This window comes from Larus michahellis, chromosome 5, assembly GCF_964199755.1.
Source record: "Larus michahellis chromosome 5, bLarMic1.1, whole genome shotgun sequence".
NCBI lineage: Eukaryota > Metazoa > Chordata > Aves > Charadriiformes > Laridae > Larus > Larus michahellis.
This window is the reverse complement of record NC_133900.1, coordinates 52,160,195-52,185,952: the sequence shown is the minus strand read 5'-3', so window position 1 is coordinate 52,185,952 and position 25,758 is coordinate 52,160,195. Positions and strand designations below refer to the sequence as shown.

Below are 25,758 nucleotides of genomic sequence, written 5' to 3'. Positions count from 1 at the left end.
CCACTATCAGATGTCCCCGAAGTGGCAGAGCCAGCAGTACAGTGCTGCTCCCGAGAAACAGCTGACAGCCCCAGGGACTGTGTCACAGGCAGGAGGTGGCTGTGTAAAAGCACAGACCATATGCCAGGCGTCTCTCCTGGGTCTCTCGTCTTCGGGAGACTCTCACTCCCCATCTCAGAGTGGGCTGCGTTTTGTGTGTCTCCAACTGTTATACTTATGGCTCCACACCTTTGTGTGGAGGGGCAGAATTGCTGCAGAAACAGGAAGTCGGCTGATGTGCCAGGGCTAAAGCTGCTGGCTGCCTCTTGCAAATGTCTTTTCAGTACCCAGAGCAGATTACGGTCCTCTCTTCACTAAGGCAAGACACAACCTGATTGTAAACAGTCTAAAGGGACCCCATAATTCCAGTTCCTATCATCCTATCTTAATTCCTTCAAAGGGAACCAATATAACTAACAGATTGTGTAAGAAGCACTGAAGGTAGGCATACTCCAAGTTAAAGTAGACAACCGAGGGCTCTGCAGAGTTGGGATCTAAGTTATTAAATGCACCACAGGGAACAACCCAGCATGGACAAGGGAATGAAGGGCCAGACTGTTGTTACCTTTAATCTCTGTGATTCTACAAGGGCCAAAAAAATCTCACTTGCAAAACTCTTTCTACAGCAACAAATGAGACCGAGTAGCATGCTGGTTTTTTCAGCAATTGCTTTGACTCAGGCTCTGATCTACACTGCTGTGTAAATCTGGAGTAACTCTTTATGGATTTCCATGAGTACAACAGAGGTTAGGACCTGGCCCACTCTAATTAGAGATGAGAAAATTACTTTGATCTAAATCCTCTGAAGAATTTGGACACTTAAATACAGTTACAGTGGGAATCAGGCACCCCAATACCTTTGAGAGAAGCTGGAACCCCCCCATTATTTTGCTGGACACAATACTTCTTCCTCACATCACTATAATTCCTCGGGAGCAATGGGGAAAACCACAGTCACAGACTACACGAGCCAGGAGCAAGGTATTGTATTATTGTAATGGGAGATAAAGTCACTCCAAAGCTAAGCCTTTCCAGGGAATAATTCATATAAAGAGGTTTGCACAGCACTTAATAAGAGCAAGAGAACAGATATTTATTTTATGACGGCGATCAGCTTCTTTTCCCTGCAACAAAGATAAATTTGCCATCATTTCCAAAAGACATTGACCCAAGTCATGTACTTCCCCAAAAGTTTTCATTGCCAAATTAAGAAGTTAGGAGCAGCCAACTCCACCAGCGCACACCGCCCAGGAGCCACAAAACAGAGGCAGACATCCTTTCCAAAGCTGAAGTCAAGTGCAACCAAAGCAAACAAGTCTAATCACATCAACAAAGTCATCCGTTAATGAAAACACATCCCACAAATGATTAAGTTGTTAAGTGCTAGTCTATTACAAACACCTCAGAAGAAAACTCATGCAATCGGTAACACTTACATCAGAGTCCCATAATATTTACATAGAGAAAAGGAAAGAATAAACTGTTAGGGGAAAACATTTGGGTGTAGCGGGGAAAGGAACATTGTTTCAGAGCACAAAAATCTTCACCTTTGCTTTCATATTATCTGTAGTTCAACTGGAGTTTACTAAACAAGAATGTTTTAACTTTCTATTGGTAAAATGCAAATGTACTTAAAGGACCTATTGATTTTCTATGAAAATTTTTCCTTCCCTGAAATAACCAAAATAAGTATGGAAGTATTTTTAAATACTCGGAGAAAATCACAAATTGCCAATCAGACGTACTGTTGCAAAGTGATGTAAATAATCCCTGTAAAAATTTGATTCAACATTTAGTGAAGGGAAGTTTTAAGGAACAAAATGCCTAGAGCAACAGAAAGTTGTCCTTTGTTCTTTAAGTTCAATGAGAGAAAGGTTAAGAAAAACCTCCCCAGCACAAGAGCTGGAAGCAAAACTGGCTAAGGACAAGAATGAAACCACCTACACCATTTAAATGAATTAGTTCAGAGATGTATGAACAGCCCCTTGACGCAAAGTCAATTAGTTTTTTTAAGAGTACTTTCCACAGTAATAATCTCATGTGCAATTTGTAGCATACCACAAAGAAGGGGTTGGATACATCTAATATACCAATAAAGTCATTTGTTTAAAATGCAATTAAGTGAATATCCCATTGAGGTCCTTGCTGTGCTGTACTGCTGGTTGTGTGTGATCTGCCACCTTGTCTTCAGGGTGACAATCACATGTAGGAAGCCATCCAACATTATTTTATTGGAAAAACTCCAGGGGCTGCCCTTATGCTGCAACACCTTGTGGATGGTTGACTGACTGAACAGTCACTGCCGAGCTGTAGTTTTTAAGGCATACATTACTGTATCGGTCAACACTATGGAGCACAACTCTATAGTGCACACTCCAAAAACATCCCCATTCATCACTAATGTCCTTGCACATTTCTTACACTGCCTAAGGCTCCTGACCAGCATTTTAGTATTAAATACCCCCTCAAATACATGCAGCCACAACAGTTCTCCTGATATACAGCTGATTCTTCAATATCAGCTATAGATGTATTTATTCTCTGCAAGGATTAAAATTGTTCCTCCCTCTCAACCATGCCACAGGTCTTTGCAACAGCACCTAAGAGACGTTAGTTGAGAGAATACTACTGAACATAATATTTGTTACTTCTTAAATGCCAGTTCCAAGCAAGCTGGTTTAATACTGACCAGCGTTTAAGCATTTACAATGTACTGCCAAAAGACAGACAGACATTCCTGGAGATTTTCACTCTGTCGTTCCTGAAGGGGAAAACGAGCTCTTACGTAAATGTACCCTTGTTCTTTGATGGTGCAGCCTGACTTTCCACAGGCCGTGAACGCAGAAGAGATAAATCAGAAACTTGTGTAAAGACCTGGAAGGATTTTTGACAGCAAAGGCCTGCCACGGAACAAGAGCAAGGTGAGCTGACACAGGAGCTGTCAAGAAGACAGGCTGGAGTGTATATAGTGGAACACACTTGTATTTAGTGAAGCTGCCCAGAGCAAAGGAGGATGAATGTCCTGAATTGTGTCAATGCCTCATCATGTGCAGACCGGGAGGCCGGCTGGAGTGAGGCAACTGGGCGGGAAAGAGCTCTGCTGTGAAGCAAACAGCTTCAGTGGCAGAGGAGCCCATCACTGCTGACAGTGATGGATCAGGTCCGGTACAGGGGGAGCTCACGCTGCACTCAGCCTGGCCTTCAGTCTATGCATAAATGCACACTCCCATGGCACTTGTGAGCCATATCCTCACGAAACCACCATGTTTTGGCCCAAACAATTTTTACCTTGTGCAGTGCTTCTCTTGGGATATGATCTAGGGAGCAGGATGGGAAGATTTTTGCTCCCACCAGGCTATGCTCGCCTAAGAGCTTGAGAGGTTTCTATGAAACAGCCAGTGAAAGAAACAATAGAGTTTTACCCACAAGAGCATTAAGGCAACTGCTCCTGCCAAAAAGGCTGTATCATGGCTCTAAACCAGCCTTTAATACTCCTGTTTGAGGTAAGGCTTGACTACCCGCCCATTTTATAAACGCTTTGGAAATGCATACTGCTAACAACTGAAACTGGCTACACAGAAGTTTGTGCCAAGGAAAGATGAGTCCCAATAGTTTAGGACAACTTAGTCCTATCTAACCAAACAGCATCTTTCTTCCCCCTGCTTTTTGTGACACTGAGAAAACGTGTTCACATTACGTAGTCAGCTCCCAAAGCTGCACTTACAAAGGAGCATTTTAAACAGCAGACTGTTGTCTGAGAGTGCATTAATGCATCTATTGCCTTGGAGACAGAGAAAGGGCAGCCTGTGGAGACAGAATGAACCCTCTATGAGATAGAGCCACAGCATATCCCTATTGACATAGTCCAAGGGACTGGATTATGTCGGGGGAGGAGGAGGGGGGATAGTAAAACAAGCCAATCTGAAAGATAGGGCTCACAATTTAAACCAGATCAACATGACTTTGGGCCCAATTTGTAAACATATTGGACTGATTACAGCTTTAGCATCATTGAATGACTTTCCTAAGATTAACTCATGACTATTAAGCACGTAAGGAGTCAGTGATTCTTTTTATAAATAACACTTTGAAGTCAAATCCTTAAAATTGGTTTAGGCTAAAATTAGAAGGGTGCTAATAAATTAGACTGTGAATACAAGTGTTTCATGATTGCTTAAACAGATACTGCCTTAAACAGGCTTCATTGTCCTGCAGTGGCACGCTCACCCCAAACGTGCTAGTGCAGAGAACCAGAAAAGGACAACGGGGAGGGTGACAAACCAAATACGAGGGTTGGTTTGCCACCTACGCAGTGTGCAAGGAGAATGTGTCAGGCTGGGATCCCCAGCCTCCAAGCACTAATGCTGCACAGGGCTGCATGGCACACCAGGTGCAAGGCAGAGGGAACACACACCCTGGTACGCTGGATGCGACACAGCCAGCAGCACGGTGGCAGCACTGTGATCCTTCAGTCCCTCTGCTGCCGTCTCCGGGTTGACTGCAGTGTGCAAAATAAACAAAAAGCACATGAGATGAGGAATAAAGGCGTTATGAAAGTATTTTGCTTCCACCAACATGAGACGCTGCCAGTCTGGATTTCTTCTTTCTCCCTAGACAAGCTGCTTGGCAGCCCCATCCTCTGACATGCCCAAATCAGAGGCCGCCCCCTCCTTTCATCTGCCACTGGGACAAAACGCAGAAATCATACAGCTCAGCTCTTAGCAACCAAGCTGACTGGCGCAGCATTGAAAAGACCACCAGCAGCTAAACCGTTCACTACACTATTAAGTTTGTAAACAGAAGACACACTGGGGACAGGGGGACATTTTTCAAAAACAACTCTAACACAGACTAAAGCAGGGACAGTCTGTTCAACCCTGTTTCGTCGTACCAGGGCCTGCTACTGGGTTCTGTTATTTACCCTGCTCAGCCCAAACACAAATGTCCTCTCCACCAAAAGAGAAACACTTGCCAGTCCTTAGGGAACACAGCAAAACAGGGCTGGGACTGAGGGAGGTTTCCTCTTGCTGTGTTCCCAGTGGTCTTACACTAGCACTGGGGGATACGGGGTTGATAAGTTAAACTGGTGCAGCAAGGACAGTGGCACATCCTCTAGAACAGAAAGGACTGAGGTTTTTCTCCACGGAAACGCTCCCCAGCCTTGGGTAACACAGGTCAGTAAGGTGAGAAGCACCGTAATACTTGCCATCAGCACACACACAGCTCACAAACTCCCTTGCAGCCTGGCCTTCCCCTGGTTTGTTGCTCTGGTGTTAGGGAACCCAGTAAGTAAGAGCGGCAGGAGCAAGCCAGGCTGGGGAACACAGCCATGCCCAAAAGGGATGCATGGGTATTGGGGTGCAGGAAATCCAGCACTCACCTCTGAGGAGTCGGCATACCGAGCAACACGTGCACACTGAAAGAGGAGCTGAGCATTAGAAACTCGTCAGGCTAAACTACTATCTCTCAGAAAACACTTGGCATCATTTTGAGGTGGACTTCATGGCCCCCATGTGCATAGAGAGATGATCGTTTCTATTCACCAGCACGGAGCACAGACCCAGGGACGTGCCTCACCCCAGGCTGTGTGCCTAATGGGTGTTAAGGCCGGGATTACGTACAGCTCCCTGGCTCTGTTCTCAGATCAGTAAACAGAAATAACTCCTGACTAGAGGGACCCGGGAGTGTGGATAAGCAATGGGTAACACAGTGCAAAAAGCTGTATGATAATAAACACAGGGTGCAATACTGGGATTTGTATTGCTACATGCCTGGCTTTTTTTTTTTGGTAGATTTAGACTTCTACAAGCACTGGTGCAGCCATTCACGCAGCTTCTGAGGGAAAACTATCCACAGATCCCTTCTCTTCCTAAATGAGGAATGTGCTGAGGAGTCCTGCAGGAGTTATATTTTGTTGGTACTGCCATAAGAATGAAAGCAACCAAGGGAACTGCATTGCACCCTTCAGTGCAAATGCAGGTGATTCACAGCTGTTCATAAAAGTGTGACCTTAACAGCTTCATCTTGTGAATAGCTTGTGTCCCAGGAAACAGTCCAGAAATAATTTCCAGTTTGAGCCTTCTAATTTAATCCCCACTGTGGCATCAATGACTCCAGAAAAAAAAAAAAAAAAAGCTTTTGATGAAAAAAAAAATGTTTGAGCTCTGTGTGATTTCTTTGGTCATAATGATCCTGTACTGTAGACACTGAAAGTTCTTCCATAGTTTCATAGTCATTTTAAACCAGCATAAACCAGTGCTGCTGCTGAAAACAGACGTCCCATTGCCCCTCGCACTCTGGCCTCCACCATCCTTGTCCCATTGCTGATGTCTATGAGCTTGAGGATCTGACCCAGGTCAAGAGCAACCTGGAAGCAAGAAACAGCATTTAACTTGAATCAGCTCCCTGGCTGGGGTCAGCATATATAAATAAGATTTAAACATGTCCAAGGGGAAGGATGGTATGGGGCAGAAGCAAGCAGTTGGGTCATACCCTTTCAACAGGAGTGCTGGCTCACATTGACTGGATACTGCTGTTAAACTATGGCCTTTGTATAAAAGCGATGAGTCTCAACCAACCCCAAGAGATCTGCTGTGGGTTTAGATCAGAAGGTAGCTGATCACAGTTTTATGACTGTTTATGACTGAGAGCTCATACAACATATACATATGGGTTGTTCTCACACATCTTTCTGGAGTTTTTCTGGTTGGTGGGGACTGAACTATCCAGACATACCCTGAATTCCCCCCTGATATTCCCCCTCATTTGTTCTGTCCTGCAAAGCCTTCAGTGCATAAGAGCAAAACCAAGAAACAGCCTTGACTCTCTCCTGTGCAGAGGAATGGAGAGTACCAGATAGCACACTCTGTATTTCTGCTTTGAAGTCATTTCAGCTGAGAATGATCTCTGCCTGGGGTAAGCTTAAGCAGAAAGGACACTCAGTCTGGCAATACAGAGGGTGGCTCCATAATATGTGATCCTCTGGCCCAGACCGTGTCAGCTCTGGACACTGATCGTCCCATGATGCAACACAAATCTCCTGCTGCTGAGGTATGTCCCATTGACTCACCCAAAAGCAAGGCTGGCCTCCAGTACCCAGCCCACACTGGAGGTTTCCACTGACATCAGCAACTGTGAGACGTGTTTACATCAGCTATGGGATTCAGCTATGTGACACAGTGGCCAATATCCCACTCCTCAAGTCACATCTGTCACTCACCAGCCATCACATGGGAAGAAGTTTTATCTGCACTGTCCGGGATGCTTTTAAGGCAATATTGTAAGGTTAAGAAGTGCAAAAGCCCCCCATTGTTAATAAAGACGTGTCTGTATGTGGATTGTTACTGGACATTTGCCAGAACAACAGATTGCCTTGAAAAATATTTGGAAATGTTGTTCTGGAGCTTCCAGTTTTCCATAACAATGAGTAGCCACATGACATTTACAGTTCCCAAAGGAAAGGGTCAGTTTTGCCTGTGGAAGAAGCACAAATTGGAATATGCATCAAAGCTAAAATATCACTGTCTATCATCAGGGTACCAGGACACTAAATCAAGAAATGCTGAACTAAGAGCAAAGTGAGAGATCAGGTAAAGAGGACAGGTGATGGGCCTGCTATGTGGAGGAAGAGCAATCATAGTGTTTCCTCAGTGGATGTCAAACGAAGGTGTGCACGTGCTTCACAGGAGCAGCATCGACGTCTCACATAATGTGATGGTAGGGGAAGGTCGTCAGACACACACAAATCATGACAGAAGCAGCGTGTTCCTGGTTTGAGAGCCTAAACCATGACACAGCCTTTGCCCCTTTGTGTCATCTGCGTGTGGCTTTTGACTGGGTGTGAGGAGGAGCACAAGGGTATTTCTGTACGATGGGTGTGAAAACACCTGGAGCCCACTATACACGAAGCAGTCCTGCTGTGGAAGGCCATCTGCATGAGCAGGACAGCTCACTGTATAGCAGACACCACTGAAAGGCAGCAAAGACGGCAAAAGGCAGAGGCAGAAAAAAAAAGGCAGCAAAAGGTAGAGGAAAAGAAGGAGTAATTCCCCTTGTCTCAAAGGCAGCTCCTGCATATTCTATTTCTTGCCCTCGTGAGACGCTCCAGCAGGCAAAAATAAACCTTTGCTGTGTCTGCATGTGGTTGTTACTAACTAAATGCCAAGCTCTTCACACAGTGCTTTGTGTCAAGAGGGGATTCGGAGAGTCACAAATCCACTTAACCAGCACCAGTCGCATCACAAAAACAACAACAATGGAAATGAAACAAGCTGAGTGATTATTTAATGTAGACTGAGCCTGCAGCCAGCTTTTGGCCACAGGCAAAGTCCACCACTGTCAGAGAGTCTTTTCGCGGGTTTCAGTAGGCTTGGAAACATGCCCAAGATATGTGAAACCATAACCTGAACCACCCCTGGTGCTCGCAGGGGGAGTGGGAGGTTTCATACCGACAAACTTGAGTTTCAGCGGTCTCATCTGTGAGGGAAGACAACAGACCTCTATCCATCCCCCTGTCTTTCCAAATCACTTTCTTTCACATATACCCGCTCTTAAACACAGTCACACAACAGGACTGGAACTAGCAACAAGTTCCACACCAGATCTGTCTGTGTTTTCGTTGCTCAGGGAATGGGACCCATCTAAAATCCTGTAACCTCAACCTAAAGAGCCATCTCTTGTCTTTGCCTCACTGTTGTAAGTGAGGGTGTGCTTCCATGCACCATTTGTTCAATAGCAAAGCTGGCTTGAGGAGCTTCCAGTTCCTGGCCTCTTGATCTCAAAACAAATCTCCCCAAAGGTCTTCCAAAACAGTTATTCTGGAGGCTCCCAGTAAGGTGGATCAGCAACTAAGCTGTCTGAGCTAAAAATAATTCCTCAAAAATAGTACAAGAAAGTATTTTTAATCTGGATAAAACTCAGAATTTCTTCCCGAGTTCACAGCTTTTTACTACTGGACAGCTTGAGCGACCACAGCTAGGCTGTTCCATCATCTGAGGGTAGCACTTGACATCTCATCATCATAAGGCTGCCATTCTCTCTTTGATGTGGCTGTCGCTCCTGCTGAGAAAATTAGGAGCCTGTGCTAGAGGCAAAATTAATTCTTCAACCTTTGTACATCCCAGAGAGCCATATAAGAGAAATCATAGAATCACAGAATGGTTTGGGCTGGAAGGGACCTCAAAGATCATCTAGTTCCAACCCCCCTGCCATGGGCAGGGACACCTCCCACTAGACCAGGCTGCTCAAAGCCCCATCCAGCCTGGCCTTGAACACTTCCAGGGATGGGGCATCCACAACCTCCCTGGGCAACCTGTTCCAGTGCCTCCCCACCCTCCCAGTAAAGAATTTCTTCCTAATATCCAATCTAAATCTCCCCTCCAGTTTGAAACCGTTACCCCTCATCCTATCATTACACTCCCTGATAAAGAGTCCCTCCCCATCCTCCTGTAAGCCCCCTTTAGATACTTCCATAGGCAATCTGCGTACGTACTCCTTCGTCAAAGACTGTGACCCCCGTAGGGCTGAGTGATGCTTACACACAGTCCCAGACATGGGGATGCCAGTCCCAAAGCGAAAAGGGTTACAAACGCTACAGCAGCCCTTGGCTTTTCCACCTGTAAGGTTGGCTGTAGCCTAGCAATGCCCCATTCCTCAGGCAAACCCCATGGTCAGCAGTGCTCCTCAACACATCCAGTCAAAATAACACTTCAGGTTCCTGTCCCTACCACAGTTACTGATCATTTGTAAATTCAGGCTTTGAGAGCTGCACTTGCAGAGAACTGTAATAGGTTGGTATGGATGGAGGATGTAGGGAAATGGGTGGTAGCACCTGAATGAACATATGGCAGAGGAAGGGCTGTAAGTGTGGCACCCAGATCAGCAAGTCATCAAGATCCCAGCATGCCCACATGCAGCTTCTCAGATGCTGGGACTGGGAAACAGAGGACAGAATAAAAGAAGGGAAAACATAAAAAGGCCGTTTCAACTCTCCAGAAACTTCTCAGAAGTAGTAGCAAGATAGAGCGTTGTTACTACAAACAGAAACCTTCCTGCAAAACTGGGATCAATCCACAGACAGGACTTTTCCACACGTATTTTACATGTTATAATCACTCAAGTGAGGTGCACCGGAAAGCCACATACGAAATCTTCTGAGGTATTGACCTCAAAATACACAAGCATCTTCTACTACATATGGCTTTCAGGACCTGGGAAGTACAATTTGTTCTGTTTTACAGACACACTGAGGAACAAAGCTTCACTCCAGGTCATACCAGTATTTTACAATAAAGTGGCGTGTGAATTCATGTGTCCTAACTCACGGTCTTGCCTCCCAACCACACAGTGCTTCTTCTGCAGACACAGGACCCATTCCTTCAAGCCTTCGCTAAAGGTCTTCATAAAGCAGGATTTCTACTCAGACCAAGCGTACAATGTTTACAGACCCAGCCATGTTCTCTATTAATGTTCTTAAAGTCATTTTGTGTATCTAAGCTACTGCTGTCAGGCTTCCTAACAGCTGGTTAGAAAGACGTTTTACAAGAAAGGTGAGATCTTCGGCTGAGTCATCCTCATGTCGAAGAGATAGTCCGGGGTATTTTTGCTGACTCCCTCAGACTAATCTCATTATCTCTAAAACAGGAATATAAAGAGAAGTCTGGTGTTTCCGTGAGACAGTGGAGACTGCTGACATGGACGTTTGTGTTATCTAAGGGCTTTGGGACAGGAAGAAGAGCTGTGTGTCAGCTGTTCTGTAGTGACTGCTCATGCACACAGTCATATACATATATATTACATGTATATAGCATACTAATAGGCAGGAGCATATTCTTTCTGCTCCTTGCTTATATGCAACACTCCAACTAAACAAATATGGAAGGTGGAATGATGGGACCATGTCTGGGCTTGGTGTGCCTAGAACAGGGTCATCTTATGCCAAATATGGCCCTCACGTGATACAGTCTGGCTGATAGATCACGCTCTTCCACATACACATGAGATAGTTATGACTGATCAATTCAACCCTCTAGACATTCTGACCACATATATAATTGTGCTCACACAAAACAGCACAAGGACTGGAGAGACCAGGTCCACTTCTTTCACTTAATGTGATTAAAAGTGAGAGCAAAACTGTGGTCATAGTCTTCCACGCAGCATGATGCCACCACCTGTGAGTGAAATCACCCTCTGGAGGTGCTTCTCCATATTGTCTGTGGATGGAGAAGGGGCCTGCAAGCAGGCTCCTAGATTAGGGACCTCAATGAAATCACTAAGTGAGATGGAACAGCTAAAGGTCTTGGCAGTTTTTGCAAATTTGTGTTGTTTTCATTGAAAGAAGAATTAAAAACAAAACCTCAAATTACTCCGATCCAAAAATTTGTGACAAACTCTAGGGTCAGTTTGAAAAGTTTATGAACAATTCAATTTTTCAGAGATTCATTTTGAGAGATCCTTGTACACTATTGATATGAAACCAGATCAAAATCAAAACCTTTGTATGTTAAGATGGGTTTGTGGCCAGGTGAGCTGAGTTTGCTACCTTAAGAACAAAGCTACAACGGCTGCTCTACGCAACATGGAATTAAGACAACTAAATTATGCTTTATTTGTGACATTTGTCCAAACAATATGTGATATTTATTTTTTTTTTGGAGTAAGAGTTTCATATTCTGTGTGTGAACACTTTAAAAAACCTTACATAAACATCAGAATAAAACCACTGTGCACCAACATTAGCTATTTCAGTTTACCTGTAAAGAGAATTTATCCAACAGATGATGTTAAAAAGAAATAAACAGAGCCATAATTCTCAGAATTTGTAAAGGGCTTGAAGGATACTCTTTAGGAAGGATGAGACAAGACATTTCTAATACATTCCAAAACAAAAGCAAACTAAAAGGGGTAGCAATCTACACAGGTTTGAAACACAGTGAATATTTGCACAGACCTCAACACACACAAGCTGAAACTGCTAAATTTCAAACTTGCCAGCATATGGTTTCACAAGCTACCAACTGCAACACGCCTGCAACTTTCTGTGGCTTCTCATCACAGCAGTCAAGTTGCATGATCTCTGGTGGTGTTCGGGAATCCCAGAAGCCATCTGGAATCCCCTGATCGGGATAACCCTCCATATCTCAATTTTTGAGATCTAATCTGAAAACTTGTCTCCAATTAAATGTTTTGGATCTGGGCTCACAAAGATTTCTTTAACCAAGCTCGAAATAAATTTTTGTATCTAAATGCTCAGGAATGGATCTTATTCCCACCATGCTGTTTCTTCCCTTCGTCCTTTCAGAATTTGAAAACAAACCATTGCCCTTCAGAGAGACTTGTTTTCCATAACTGTGCTTATGCAGACATCCTTCATATCATAAACAGCTGTCAGATCTTGGTCTCTGCTTCTAGGAGTGCTTTATATGGGTTTTATTTCTCAGTAGGTTTTATCAGGGATAAAGTTCTGAAACTACAACTGTCAAGTGTTGTAACAGCTACCGTACAGTTCAGAAGAAGCACAAGTGGGCATAATTCAAACCAGATATCCATTAGAACTCACATTTATGTTTAGATGACATAAAAGAAAGGCTTTGATAATAATGTCCCTTGCCTGCTACTGTGCATTCCTATCCCTGTTTTTTGCACTTCCATTAGCTGCTCTCACTGAAAACCCACAACAGCTTGCAGCCTCCAGTGCAGAGCCTAACTTTACAACTCAAGTTGCAAGGATTGATGCTGCCTCCCTTACATGCTCAAGTCCAGCCCTTGGTACCAGCCAGGAATAGTAATCATCAAACGATGACACTGTTTTCTCTCTTAAATGCCAAGAGACTCAACAGTGTGTCTGTGTCCTGTGAATTCTGGTATGCGCTGCCTGCAATGTCTGTTTCTATATATTCCTGCCAACTGCATGACTTCATTCAGCTGTGTGATATTCCAGACAACACAACACTGAAAATAACACTGGCACTTACCTGAGCTGCCAGTGCCTTCCGATGCACTTCTGGATGTTTTTGGCTGGCTCTGTTTGCTACTTGTTCGTACAGTGACTGAAGGAGGAACGGTGCTGCTGCTGTCTCCACGAATCGTTGAGAGATCCTGCATGCTAAAGCTCCTTAGTCTCTCAGACAGGGCCCCCTGTCCCTAGTTAAACAAGCAAGCAAATAACACACATAAAAGTTAGATTCCACAGTGCATTTCTGCTCCCTAGCTCATTGAAATCCACCAGGACAGTAGCAAGAGAAAAAATTTTCTGGTCCAGTAACCTAGAGAGGACAAAAATGAGTTGTTAAAAGTGTCATTCCCCTCTTTGCTCTTCCTTTGTAACTGCTTCTATGCACAAAGTCATTCAAACTTTTGATAGCAAGCATCTCTGATTCTTCAATGCGGTCCTCTGAGCTCAGAGCAGCCTTGGCCACATCTAAAGGAGCAGGATGTTGCTGTAACTTTCTAGTAGGTACTTTTCTTTACTAGGATCTGAGTCATGTATGTGCTTGGCTTCAGAAACACAATTAAATAGTCTGCATCAAAATAACTCTCTTTTAATTATCTATGAAGATATTCACTCAGTCATACACAGAATTTCTAGAGGACAGAAAATTTGACACTTTAAAGTAATAAAAAGCTACTGTTAAATCAAAGAAATATTTCAGTGCTTTTTTTTCATGCAACTTAAGAAATAAACTAACACAACATTTTTCTTTCTTTTTAGACTAGCTCTCAATCAGGCAACATGCATATTCTTGGTGAAAGGAATGTAGCTGTTCTTTGTAAAGGATGGGTCAATTAAAACACACCTTTCATTAAAATGATATCCCATCAAAAAGTTGTCTATATATAGAGAGAAAGAGGATACCTCTTTCTGAATTCTGTAACCGTCATACTACACCACTGCCATAAAGTAAGAATACCAGAAAATACAACCAATACAGAACTATCTATCCTTCTCTATGGGCTATATTAAGTGTCATTAAGAATATAAATAGCATAACTGATAAAAAGTACATTTAGGTTTTAGGATTTTATTGAGTGGTGGAGGGTCTAAAAGATATTTCATAGCATACAGTCTTCACAAAAATACTGAATTAAATACATAGAGCCTGATTCCAAAATCATTTCTGCTAGTGTAAATGAGGAAAAATTCAACAGATGCTTCGACAGAGGTGAAATCAGGAAGATGGCAAATACCAGTAACTATTGCCCTGTTTAACGAAACAGATAAGACACTCCATAGCAATTCACACACCACCTTCGTTTAGACTTTTATTTGACAAAGCAATACATAAGTGGAAGCATAGCCTGAACACTGCCAGAGGTCTCTAGGTTGGGTCTGGAGCAGAACACACCACTGCTCCCTTCTGGGCTGCAGATTTGAGTCTCCTTCCCGCAAAACCAGGGTGGAGGTGAAGGGCCAGTGGAGAGTACGCTCTGGTGCTGGCGTGGCACAGAGAAAGGACTCATCCTGACCATCTACAATCAAAAGCAAGACTGGACACATTCCCTACTTGAAGCAGTTGGGCAACGCTGCCTTGTCCCCTAGTGCACTGGCATGGATACATTGGGAAGGCAATGCGTTAATTTACCTACCAGTACTGATTTACCAACATCACTGCAGAAATTTCACATGTAGAGTCATGGAAATATCAGTGGCTGTATCCCATATAAATTCATTGGCACCTTACTTTTAGGGACTGTAAATAGACAAGGCATCAGGTGTTTGTAACTACAGTCACTGTGACAGCTTGCGCTTTCTACATTCAAGAAAATTGCTAGATCAGAAATCTTCCAACTTTTCAGCCTAAAGCTTTTCATACAGGAAAAATCCTTTAAGGGTTCAAACTTCCTTCTTAACTCCATAGCACATCAACTTAACCACAGGCAGGCTACACATCCTGGACTACAGCATTTTTCTGCATTAGCAAGAAGCAAACAGCACACAATGATAATTTCTCCAATGCTGTCCCAAAGCATCATCAGTAGAAATACACTTCATTTAAGAAAAATAAAATTGATCTGTCCTTTGTAGGGCAGAGTCACCTGGTGGAGCTAGCCAGGAAGCTGCACTGGGATTTTTCTCTTTATTTGACTGAATCTTTGGTTTCTTGAGATCTCTCTCTGTGTTTTGTCTTTGGCAGCATTTTGCATCTAGCTTTTCTGCAGGCTATTACAGAGGACTTTCCACACACCCACCATGCTCTTCCTGCAGACTTACTTTGCTCTTTCTCATTAGCCTGTTCTACTTCCGAAAGTATTTTAAATGGATGAGGCTTTTTTGCTGGTATACCAAGATATTTTATTTTGCTTATTTTATATGCTTGCCAGTGGAGTCCATAGAGCTGATGTTTTGTTAAAACCTCACCTCTCCCATCTCACTCTCCAATCTGCCACAAAAGTTGACAGCCGAATTTTGGCTACTTTCCTGACAGTGGCTGAGCCACTCTTGGGACACATTCTCACTCTAACAGGCATCTCAAGTTTTTCGTCTTAAGCCAGTCTAAGGTACATCTACTCTGCAGTCTATGAATGCAACTGTCACTGGGCTGGCATACTGAAATTTCCTTGCATGGCTGGTTAGCTGGGTGTCATCTCACCCGCTCAAAACTCAGTGCAGTTCTAGGTGGGTTTTGTAGCTTGCACTGAATTCCTGCATTGCCACCCTATTCTCAGTAACTGGTTTAAAGCTAACACAAGACATCCTACCCTGCAGTTTGACTACAACAGACAGATCCCTAGCGATATCAAGATGAGTGCAATCAGATCACTAAATAATATTTTGCTGTTGCAGAATGACTGGATCAGCACATCCAGAGAGTTAGCAATTGATGAGCTGTTGTAACCAGAGTGCTGTATTCCTCCCACACCACCAGCTCAAGTGTCAGCAGTGCTCAAGCTTTTAACCTCCTCCCAGCCACTCTGCCCAGCCAGCTAACCCAAATACCATTTCATTCCAGCGAGCAATTGATGCATGTGGGCACGAGTCAGATTAGAGACGAGATTCACATGTCAGACCAACCTGGCAGGGAATATGTCACTAACGCACCCTTTTGCATTGAATATGAGGAGGATATGTTAATATTCTTGCATTGCAACTTGTGATGTAGCAGCATATAATGATCAAAGGCCCCAGAGACAACTTTGAAACAACAAGGGCCTGACATGTGCCTGTCATCTGTGAATCTGTTACATTAGCATATAATACATGACAACCCTAAACACACAGTCCCAGCAGCTGTGCTTAACAACTTGAACTTTCTCCAGGAAAAAAATCTAAAAATTATCTTTTCTTGATTTTTGCTTTAATTTAAACTAAGTTTATAACAGCAAAGATAAATATTGCTCATCACACAAATCATTCACTCAGCACAAGAAGGACACGGACCTGTTGGAACAGGTCCAGTGGAGGGCCACAAAGATGGTCGGAGGGCTGGAGCACTTATGCTATGAGGACAGACTAAGAGAGTTGGGGCTGTTCAGCCTGGAGAAGAAAAGGCTCCGGTGGAGAACTTACAGCCCCTTCCAGTACCTAAAAGGGGCCTACAGGAGAGATGGGGAGGGATTCTTTATCAGGGAGTAGAGTGATAGGACAAGGGGTACCATCTTCAAACTGAAAGAAGGGAGATTTAGATTGGATATTAGGAAGAAATTCTTTACTGGGAGGGTGGGGAGGCACTGGAACAGGTTGCCCAGGGAAGCTGTTGACGCCCCATCCCTGGAAGTGTTCAAGGCCAGGCTGGATGAGGTTTTGAGCAGCCTGGTCTAGTGGGAGGTGTCCCTGCCCATGGCAGGGGGGTTGGAACTAGATGATCTTTACGGTCTCTTCCAACCCAAACCATTCTGTGATTCTATTCTATGATCATAACAAAATATTACTGTTCCTACCATTCCATGAAACAGTTTGTCCAAATCTCAGAAATGGCAGGGATAGCAAAGGCTTAGGCTGAGTGAGGACAGTGAACATGCGTGAAAGGCTGATGACTTCCCTTCCATTTCTTTTTTTTTTTTTTTTCCAAATTTTTGTACCTTTGGTCTTTGTAGGGATAGACTTGATTTAGTAACTCCTAGGGCACAACATAACACCCACAATTTTTTCCCAGTTGCCCCAAATAGAAAACATGTCAGCAATTATGATGACAGTAGAGTCAGGATGGTTTCAGAGTGAAATGGAAAATTTTGTTACCAACCTTAATTTCCCCATCAGATAAGCAGCTGCTGTATGTGAAATCACAAACATTTGAAAAGCCAGCACTGTGAGAGTTTGCACCGCAGTCATTATATGTTTTAGCAATAACAACTTTATCCAGCTGTGACGCTTATTATTCCACAATAAGTCTTATCATTTATTAACAAAAGGAAAAAAAAGTTAATAGCTTTATTTCACAATAGAATAGATTTAGCACAGCACACACCTTGGGCTGTGTTTGGTTAAAACAATTGTGTGGAAGATGAAGAGCTGCTGTTTTGGGGATGTTTGTTTACCGTCTTGGCCGTGAACATACAGATGCTCTTCCAACCGCTAAAGACACGGGAGATGTCCTAGAAATTTCAGCACACCGTGTGTCTGCACAGAGAGAAGATCCAGGTCCTGAAGTTATGTCTATGCTGCGGGCGAGAGGTGTGCTTGCAGCATGTCGACACAGATCTGGGCTAGTTTTATCCTACAGACCGTGACAGCAGTAATATTATGACAGTCGCTGTGATAACAACATTTCATTGTGTCAACAGCAAAACAGCATGGTGGTATTATAAAACCTGTTGAAAATGGGGAGGGCTGTAGGACTACGGATGACACCACCTCTCTCTCTCCCGTCACTGAACACCAACTGCCCTGTCAGGATGATTGTGCTGGCAGTGTGGGACCAGCATGTCAGGGACTTCATCCCCTGCTGGAGGACCCAAGCATGAAGCGGTGCTGGAAGACTAACCCTTACCCTCCCTGGGCACAAGACTGTCTAGACCCAACTTCTACCTCATCCTGCTGAGACTTATCCTGGGACACAGACCGTCCCCATGAACATGGCATTTCTGATCCAGTATTCAGTGATTTTGCTAGACGGTGAGGTTTTGGTAGCAACAAGTGGGAGCACGTGTGTGTCTGTTCCTTGTTCACTATAGTGTACCTGCTCCCAAATTCATCTGATCTTCTCACCCCTAGAAAAGTTCACCCTGTAGGTGAAGGTATAGCACTAGCTGAAAGCAGACCTCTTCAGGCTTTCTTCACCTCTTCCTCTCCCAGGACCCACCAACCTCGCTAGGTCCACAGATGGTCAGTTCTCTCTTTAAAGGGACAGAAAAGGGCCAGGCTGGGGCAGGGCTTGGTGCTATTGAATAGGACAAAAGACAAATCCTAGAAAGGACACAGTAATATCACCCCCCAGTAACTTGGTATCAACCTTATTTAGGTTCACAACACTACCAATGGTATTAGGGCATCGCCCATCAAGACATGGATGTTTAAGCTGCAGCAGCTCACCTGTGATTCTAAGGGAAGTTAAAGTTCCCACCCATGTGGCATAGTAATTAATCTAAAACTAGTTTAGGTACATCTCTACCTGCTTCAGTCAAAATTGCAACTGTAGTATAGGCATACCCTACTTCCCCACATCTAGTGCATTCTCTCCTTATTTTTGCCTTAAAGAGTAGGACAAAACAGTATCAAAATACCAAGCTTTCAAAGCCAGCTAACCTGCATGCTACCTTCCTCTAAATGTTGCAGACACCGTCATTTCCAGAAACAAACATTAACCTCTGTGGGCCCAGCGCACAAGCACTGATGCAACCAATATTTGCTTGGAAGGATCAAAAATCTTGATCCCTTCCAAAATATGACGTGATTACTGTGTCGGGCACTCTAAAAGGCACTCCATCAGAAACAGCTAGAATTGTCTTCATTATTTTGCCTTTCTATAATTAATCTCTGCATTCACATTTGAAGTAAAACTTTTTAGAGAGAGATGGATTTATAAATCTGGAAAAATTGGTTTTACATTAAAAATAATCCAGATATGTAGGTAGCTTTACATAGGCTCTAGGTAAATAAAGTTAGGCACATAATTTGAAAATCTGTAATTTATATAGTAGTCACATTAAATATGATCTAAATATAAACAAATATTATATATCTAAATATAAACTTCAGTCTGACAATCTGAAAGAATTCTGTAGACATTATTTAGGCTTCAAAACACTTCTAATATCTACAAACTCCACTTTGCAGCTGTGGAAACTGTAACACAGCATGGTAAAATGACACAAATCAGGAACAAAAAAACATCAAGTCATAGAAGAGAAGCTTTTAATACGATCAACGTTAATACAGGATGGCACCTTCTGGCCTTTTGCATCTTAGGATCAGTAGTTAATGGACAGGCAAGGGAACACTAAGTCACACTCACCACACTTCCAGCACAATACTAAATCTGTTAATGTTCTCCTCTCTTTTTGCTGTCACTTTGGTTAGCAGTTCTCCTCCACGCTAGCAGACATGTCTGCATGCATGTTACAGCCTCCATTCTGCAGAGATTCACTACAAGGTGTAGCGCATATTCCTAGGATGTCAGTTATCCCTATGGTGTCAGCAGGACTCCCCCAACCACACCTATCAGAAAATGCTTGCAGAGATGCACCTTCACTTCTGAGCCAAGTCCTGGCCTCACTAGCTCCACTGCAACCCAAACCATCCTATTGGGATGACAGCAGTGGGAGAGAGGCTCCCTTTATCCATTAGCAAGAAAACATGATCAAACACAGCAGCTTGGCCAATGCAGTAGCAAAAACCTAAGTTAGATAGGTTTTCCACGTACAAAGCTCCCTGCCTGGCTGCTGGAGTCTCTCTGATTGCCAGCAGAGGACTTGGAAGGCATTTTGCTGATGAGATCAAAGACAGGATTTTAAAGCTCAGCACGTAGGATCTACCCACTGGAAGCAGAGCAGACAGCACCTGGCCTCAGACCAATCTCAGCTGAAAACAGTTCAAACTAGTCTAATGGGGAGGCAGACATTAGTTAGGAGTTAGTATAAGCATTCAGCAGATTACCTGCCCTTTTTTCTGGTCCCAATACAAGTGTAAATGAAGTAGCTGAGAGACCTATCAAGGGAAAAAAGAGAGCCATTGTGGCAACACACATAAAAGCTTTGAGAATAAGGTCTATTTGAAGCATAAGTAATCCAGGCAGACATGAGCACGACACTGGGCACCAATGTGCAGGAACTGACATACGCATAAAAAGCAGGGAGACCCACCTGTGGACTACACCTTTGAACATAGATTCTCCCTTCCTCAGCTTTCCCAGAGAGGTGGAGAAACCACTCCATAACCGCAGCTGACAGGGTGTTACCTAGCAAGTGTGTTTAAAGAGTAAAGCAAATTATAAACACAATGGGCTGTCACTTCACTCTTTGCACTTGGCCGATGCTTCCCCCTGGAGAAAACCCCAGCGTCTGGCCATCTCTGTAATCCAGACCTAAGACCATTAGAAGAAAGTGCATTTATGACTAATTTAGGCACAGGATTAGGTGAGGGACACGTGGCAGTCATTTTAGTCCTGGTGACGCACAGGTCTTCTCAGAAGTAGGGTAATGCTGGGGAATTGCTCATGTCAATGAGTGGGGGCTTGCATGCAGAAGGGTATCACGCCTGGCTGCAGGCAGGCCCTGCTAAGAGCAAAACCGTTGGCTTTATGCTCTGAGCACAGGCCTGAGTGAAGGAGGAAATGGCTTCTTTCACTGTATGAACACAAAAACCTACAAGCAATATCCTTATGGCCAGGGCCTGCGTGCCGTGCCTAGCCTGAAACAGCTACCCGGTTTGGAGATGTCAGACAGTACTAAAGAATCAAAGGGAAGCCAGCTGACGTTAATGTTGATGGTGGAAACTTAATTTCATCCACCCTTTTTGTTTGTGCAGTTCATTTCCTCTCCTGGGAACTGTTTGTTATTGTCTCTCCCAGCCTGGTCTCTCTGTATAAATTTATTGTTTGGTTCTGCTGTCCTGTGCATTCACTGGCTATTGTCTGCTTCTTGGAGACATCAACGAAAGAGCCAGCAAGAGAGACAAACTGGAAACAGCTACCTGGATTGTAGCTGGGTTTTTACTGATTTGTGAAAAACAGATTCTCAAAAGATTTAAGAATGAAAGACACATCACACCATGACATGAACAGTTCACAAAATTCTGCAATCCATGGCACGCTACCATACGTTTCAAGAAAGACATTCATTGTTTCTCCTTATTGGTGTAACATAGCTCAGCCATGAGATCTTTCATTTGGGATCTCAAATGGAGATCCTTTAAAGGAAGCTACTTCCAAAAGCAGTGTGCTCAGCCCTTCTGAGATAACACGGATCCCCAAAGGTTTCTCAAACTGTGTAAATGACTCCTGACTTCTGCAGCTCTTGGCCATGTTACAGGCCAGGGCACATAACGTGGCCATTACAGATACGGTACTAAGCAGACTGGACAGAACCATCCTCTGATCTGTTTGGTAAGTAAACACTCTCCCTCTGAGTTGTGGGATCTAATCATTACAAAGAAGCCTAATCCAACGTCTTAAAGGGAAGGATGCTCCCCACCCCCTGCCTCCCTCTTTCCCAATTCAAGTAGAAGTGCAGTTCTCCACTGTCATGCCACAAAAGGCAGCATCTCTCTCCTGCACAAGTTTTTGCTCCAAACTCCCCTAGAAAATAGGTCTCAATTCTCATGGAAAATTAGGGATCTAAATATTGATTTTCAGGCAGTTGCACTGGCTATACCAGCCAGATACTAGAAATTAATTAAAAGATGCCGCTTGACTAGAGAGGATAAAATCTAAATCACTGCCAGCATTTCCCTTTTAGTGCCCTGGTTTAAAAACCAGGAAACACACTGGAAGACTTCCCAATAAACTTCTTGGGCTAAGGGGCCCTAAAGCAGTGGAGCAGCAACCCCCCAGGGGATGGTGAACGTGAAGGTGGAAATGGAAGTGAGGATGCTGGACTGGACAGGTAGTTGCGAGCTGAGGCAGTTTGGGAACTGCTGATGCTGCACTCCTGAGCGTTAAAAGAGGTGGATGTGCATACTGAAACCTTCCTGCATTCGTCTGCGTGCCTGGTCTTTTTAACTGATAACCAGAGTGATTGCTAGCTCTGGCAGCACCGCAAGCCATATTTCCCCACTCATGAAAGGCTCCTGGACAGTTTTGCAGACTTATTAGGCACAAGCAGGCTTTTCATCAACACCAGTCATGCGTGCTTGCTCCCTCCACCTCATTTATAATCTCCTGCCAAGGCACTGCACCCACTGCCAGCAGCACACTGTGCCCCACTCCCCTTCCTAAAGGCAGGCTGTACCAAGGGGCACACAATGGGCCACAGCACCAGCTGCTGTGCAAACAGTCCCTGTCCTACACACAGGAGGGCAGAATAAGGGCAGAGGAAGGTACATTGTCAGAAACCTCTGGGTTACGATGATCTGTTGGCTGTGGGATGTTTTCTGCAGCTCTCCTTTGAAGAGCAGAGTTGAGGCTGAACCTTGGGGATAGTTAAGAGGTTGGGAGCAGGATTTGTGTTTGTGGTGGGGAAAGACATTGGCCTGTTTGGAAGAATTGGTTTGTTCAGGGTGAGGAATAAGGATACATGCAAACAGGATCTGGGAAACCCAGCTTGAAGGAGAGGGTCAGAAAGCTGAGGCAGAGTGTAAAACTGGTAATGGGAGGGTTGTAGAGACAGAGGAGGCATTGGCAGGGCTGGGCCAGGTCTTAGGAAGAAAAGCTGGGAGTAGAAGGGTTGGGGACTGGGGACAGGGCAAGGCAGCAGGTGGTGGGAGGCTCAGGGTGACAGGCGGAGGATGAGAAAGTGCTGGAAGCGTGGTGACAGCAAGGGAGTACATACGAGCATGCTGGAGGAGGCTGTTGCTGCCTCCAAACCATCGGTACCTCTCTTCACTGCAGCCACACGTGTCCCAGCTGCTCACATTAGAAACCTGACTGGTGCCAATAAAAAGCCCACTTATGCCCAGGCCTCCATCTGATGGCTGCACTGCCTGGCCAAGGCCATGCACCTGCCCCACTACCGGGGCTGTTAACAGCCTTGCTTCCGCTCCCCTTTTGCTCTGACCCAAAAGCATGCTCCTTTTCTGCTTCTCCTCTCCTCCCCCAAGGTAAACTGGGGAGGTGAACTGGAAAGAAGCTGGCGGTCAGTGCCCAGGGCCCTTCAAGGGCAGAAATGCTGAACTAGTTGGAACTAATTGAAAACACACAAAGAGCAGCAAGGATTTACTGCCCGGTCATCTAATCCCACCACTTAGGACTGACCCACTTGAAGTCACAGCGTGTGACAGAATGACCAAGTAATGAAAACAGGATTAAAGAGCCCCAAATGAGATTATGCTCCTTCATGGGGACTCAAGCTGCTGGGGGCAGGGAAAAGATCTGTGTTGAACACCTAGCAGGGGTAATAAGACTAGATATCCAAGGCTGTGTCTGCTTAGACAGCATCAAAAATAGACTCTCTGGAGAGAGAGAAAACATCCAAGTGAGCCAGCTGGGCAGACTCAGGGTACTTGGGACACTGACAGCTCTTCAGCTTGTAAAATGAATTGGCACAGGTTTGCGCCAGTGTTAGCACAACTGTGGCTTCAAAACAAAACAGAGCAGGGGAAGGGAACAGGAGGAAGGGGAAGGGAGGCAAGCCTGTACTTGCCTAACTAAAACTGTAGGCTATTTAAGATAGAAAGGGGAAAGGGCCAGGGGATCAGAGATAAGGAAGGTGTGGCTGTGCACAGATTGCAGCATCTTAGCCTGTGGTAAATATATAAGTAGCAGCCTGTCACACACAAACAGTAATCAGAGCACTGGATGCATTTTGCTGCATGATGAATAAAAAGAAGGAAAAGACGGACCTTGCCCAAAGATCTTTTCACAAAAGACAAAAGATGATGACGGATCCCGTGGGAGCACAAGAAGATCAGTTACCACAGCTCAGAGAGAGAGGACAGGGCTATGCACAGTGGGAGACACGTCTCCAAGTACAAGAGCCTGTAGATTTAAGCTCATTTACTGAAGACCGGTCTGTACAGAGCACACTTTCATCCCAACATCTCACTGTGTATCTGCCACCAGAAGATGCTGACTTGCCAAGTCTGAGGGTCGATTTCTTACTATAAAAGCATTTTTTCCTCACCCATTAATCCAAATGAATCAGGAAATAAGACAGATCCTCATATTCACCTCCTGGTAAAAGCCATGTTTTCCATAGAAGCTGCAGGAGGCCAGTGCTTCTGAATACATGGTCATTTCTATAGGTTCCAATTTTAACACGATCCTTTAAAGGCTGAAACCCAGTGAACCTTTTCAGGGCTCAGTTCCCCATCTACACTCAACACTTGGCACAGGCTACCTAGATACCCTTAAACCTTAGCATTGGCAAAGTCAGGATAAACTTTAGAAATACCTCCCTCCCTGGAAACTCCCCCTTAAGGACAGCACTGCAGTCTTGCCTAGCATCTGTTAGCTCAAAGTGTTTTCCAGATAATTATTCATTTAAACTTCTCTCATGCAGGATAATCTAGCTCTGTTATAGCTCCTTCTCAAGTGAGCAAGTAAGGGCACTGATATACATTTAACTGCAGCTGAAAACCAGAGCAACAGAAGCTGTTACCACCCGTAACTGCTTTAGCGCTCCTCTCTTGGCTCCCTTCATAGCAGCAGGGACAGCTAAATGGAGACACGTCCACATCCGACCCATCACACTTCACATCCTAAATACCTGAGGAACCCCAGCTCAGCACTTCTATACTGCAACACATCAGGCTGTAAATCACAGCCATTCAGCTCTCCCTGCCTGAAAGACAAATTCAGTCTGAGAAGGGCAAGGGACTGAAGCTGCTTTAACCATTCCTGACTATTACAGCATGAAGAGTCTAAATGTATTAAGGGTGTGGTTCCATGAGCAGCAGAGCTAACCTGTCTGCTTCCCACAACCAGGAAGGGAAGATCTTGCTTTCCATTTGTCTGGTGATACTCCTCACAATGCAGTTCTGTCCCTTCCCTTGTGCTGGCTCAGGCACTCAAGACACATTTGTGAGCTCAAAAAAACAGTATTATATTTCTTCTCTTTCTGGATTAGCTTTCTGATAGATTAGAGATAATCTGAGGAGGTCCAAAGAGCTGGTGCGCAGTAATCCACTGGGAGCAGGAGCACTACCCCGTTTTGGAGGAGAGCCATCAGATCAGCTCACCCTGTCTCTTGGATCTGGACCCTGAGGCACACAGAAGCCAGCAGCTTGCTGGAGGCCACATGCCAAAGTGGTGGAAGAAGCCAGGAGTCCTATTTTTCCTCACATATTCAGAGTAATTTAAATTTCAAGGTTGCAATGAAGACATAAACAGTCCTTGCTTTGTTCTAAAAATCAGTCTATCAATCAATCAATCTAATAACAGCCCCTCAATCTTATCAATGATCATTTTCCACCTTCCTAAAGTATCATGCAGGGAAGATTCTTCTGGTTCATTTACAGGTTGCAATATCTTTACTGTTTTCTCTCAAGTTAGGCTGGCAGATGTGCCATAAAACAATACCACACATGGCACAGAGTTGCTTTCTCCCAGTAATGAATGGGGAGCTTCATTAACTCACGCAAAACAATTGCTTCCTCGTATCCTGAAGACTCTTCTCTGTTCTACCCAGCTTCCCACTGCCAGTGGATCCACATTTCAAGGCAGTGAGATTCTTAAAAAAAACACCAGA

General features: G+C 44.4%; 1 protein-coding gene across 11 annotated transcripts in view; it reads right to left on the bottom strand.

Moving 5' to 3' along the window:
* Positions 1–25,758, bottom strand: part of REEP1 (receptor accessory protein 1) — a 70,942-nt gene that overhangs the window by 9,189 nt on the left and 35,995 nt on the right. For 2 of the 11 annotated variants that reach the window (XM_074587293.1, XM_074587294.1), the window contains exons 6-9: positions 20,072–20,122; positions 13,014–13,182; positions 5,420–5,455; positions 4,454–4,537 (exon numbers count right to left, since the gene is read on the bottom strand). In XM_074587293.1, the coding sequence (XP_074443394.1) occupies positions 4,454–4,537; positions 5,420–5,455; positions 13,014–13,182; positions 20,072–20,122 (340 nt within the window). Of the gene's footprint in view, positions 1–1,016; positions 1,164–1,475; positions 4,538–5,419; positions 5,456–13,013; positions 13,183–20,071; positions 20,123–25,758 lie in introns of those variants that run through there. The other 9 variants (XR_012587023.1, XM_074587299.1, XM_074587300.1 and 6 more) reach the window with 7 other exon arrangements.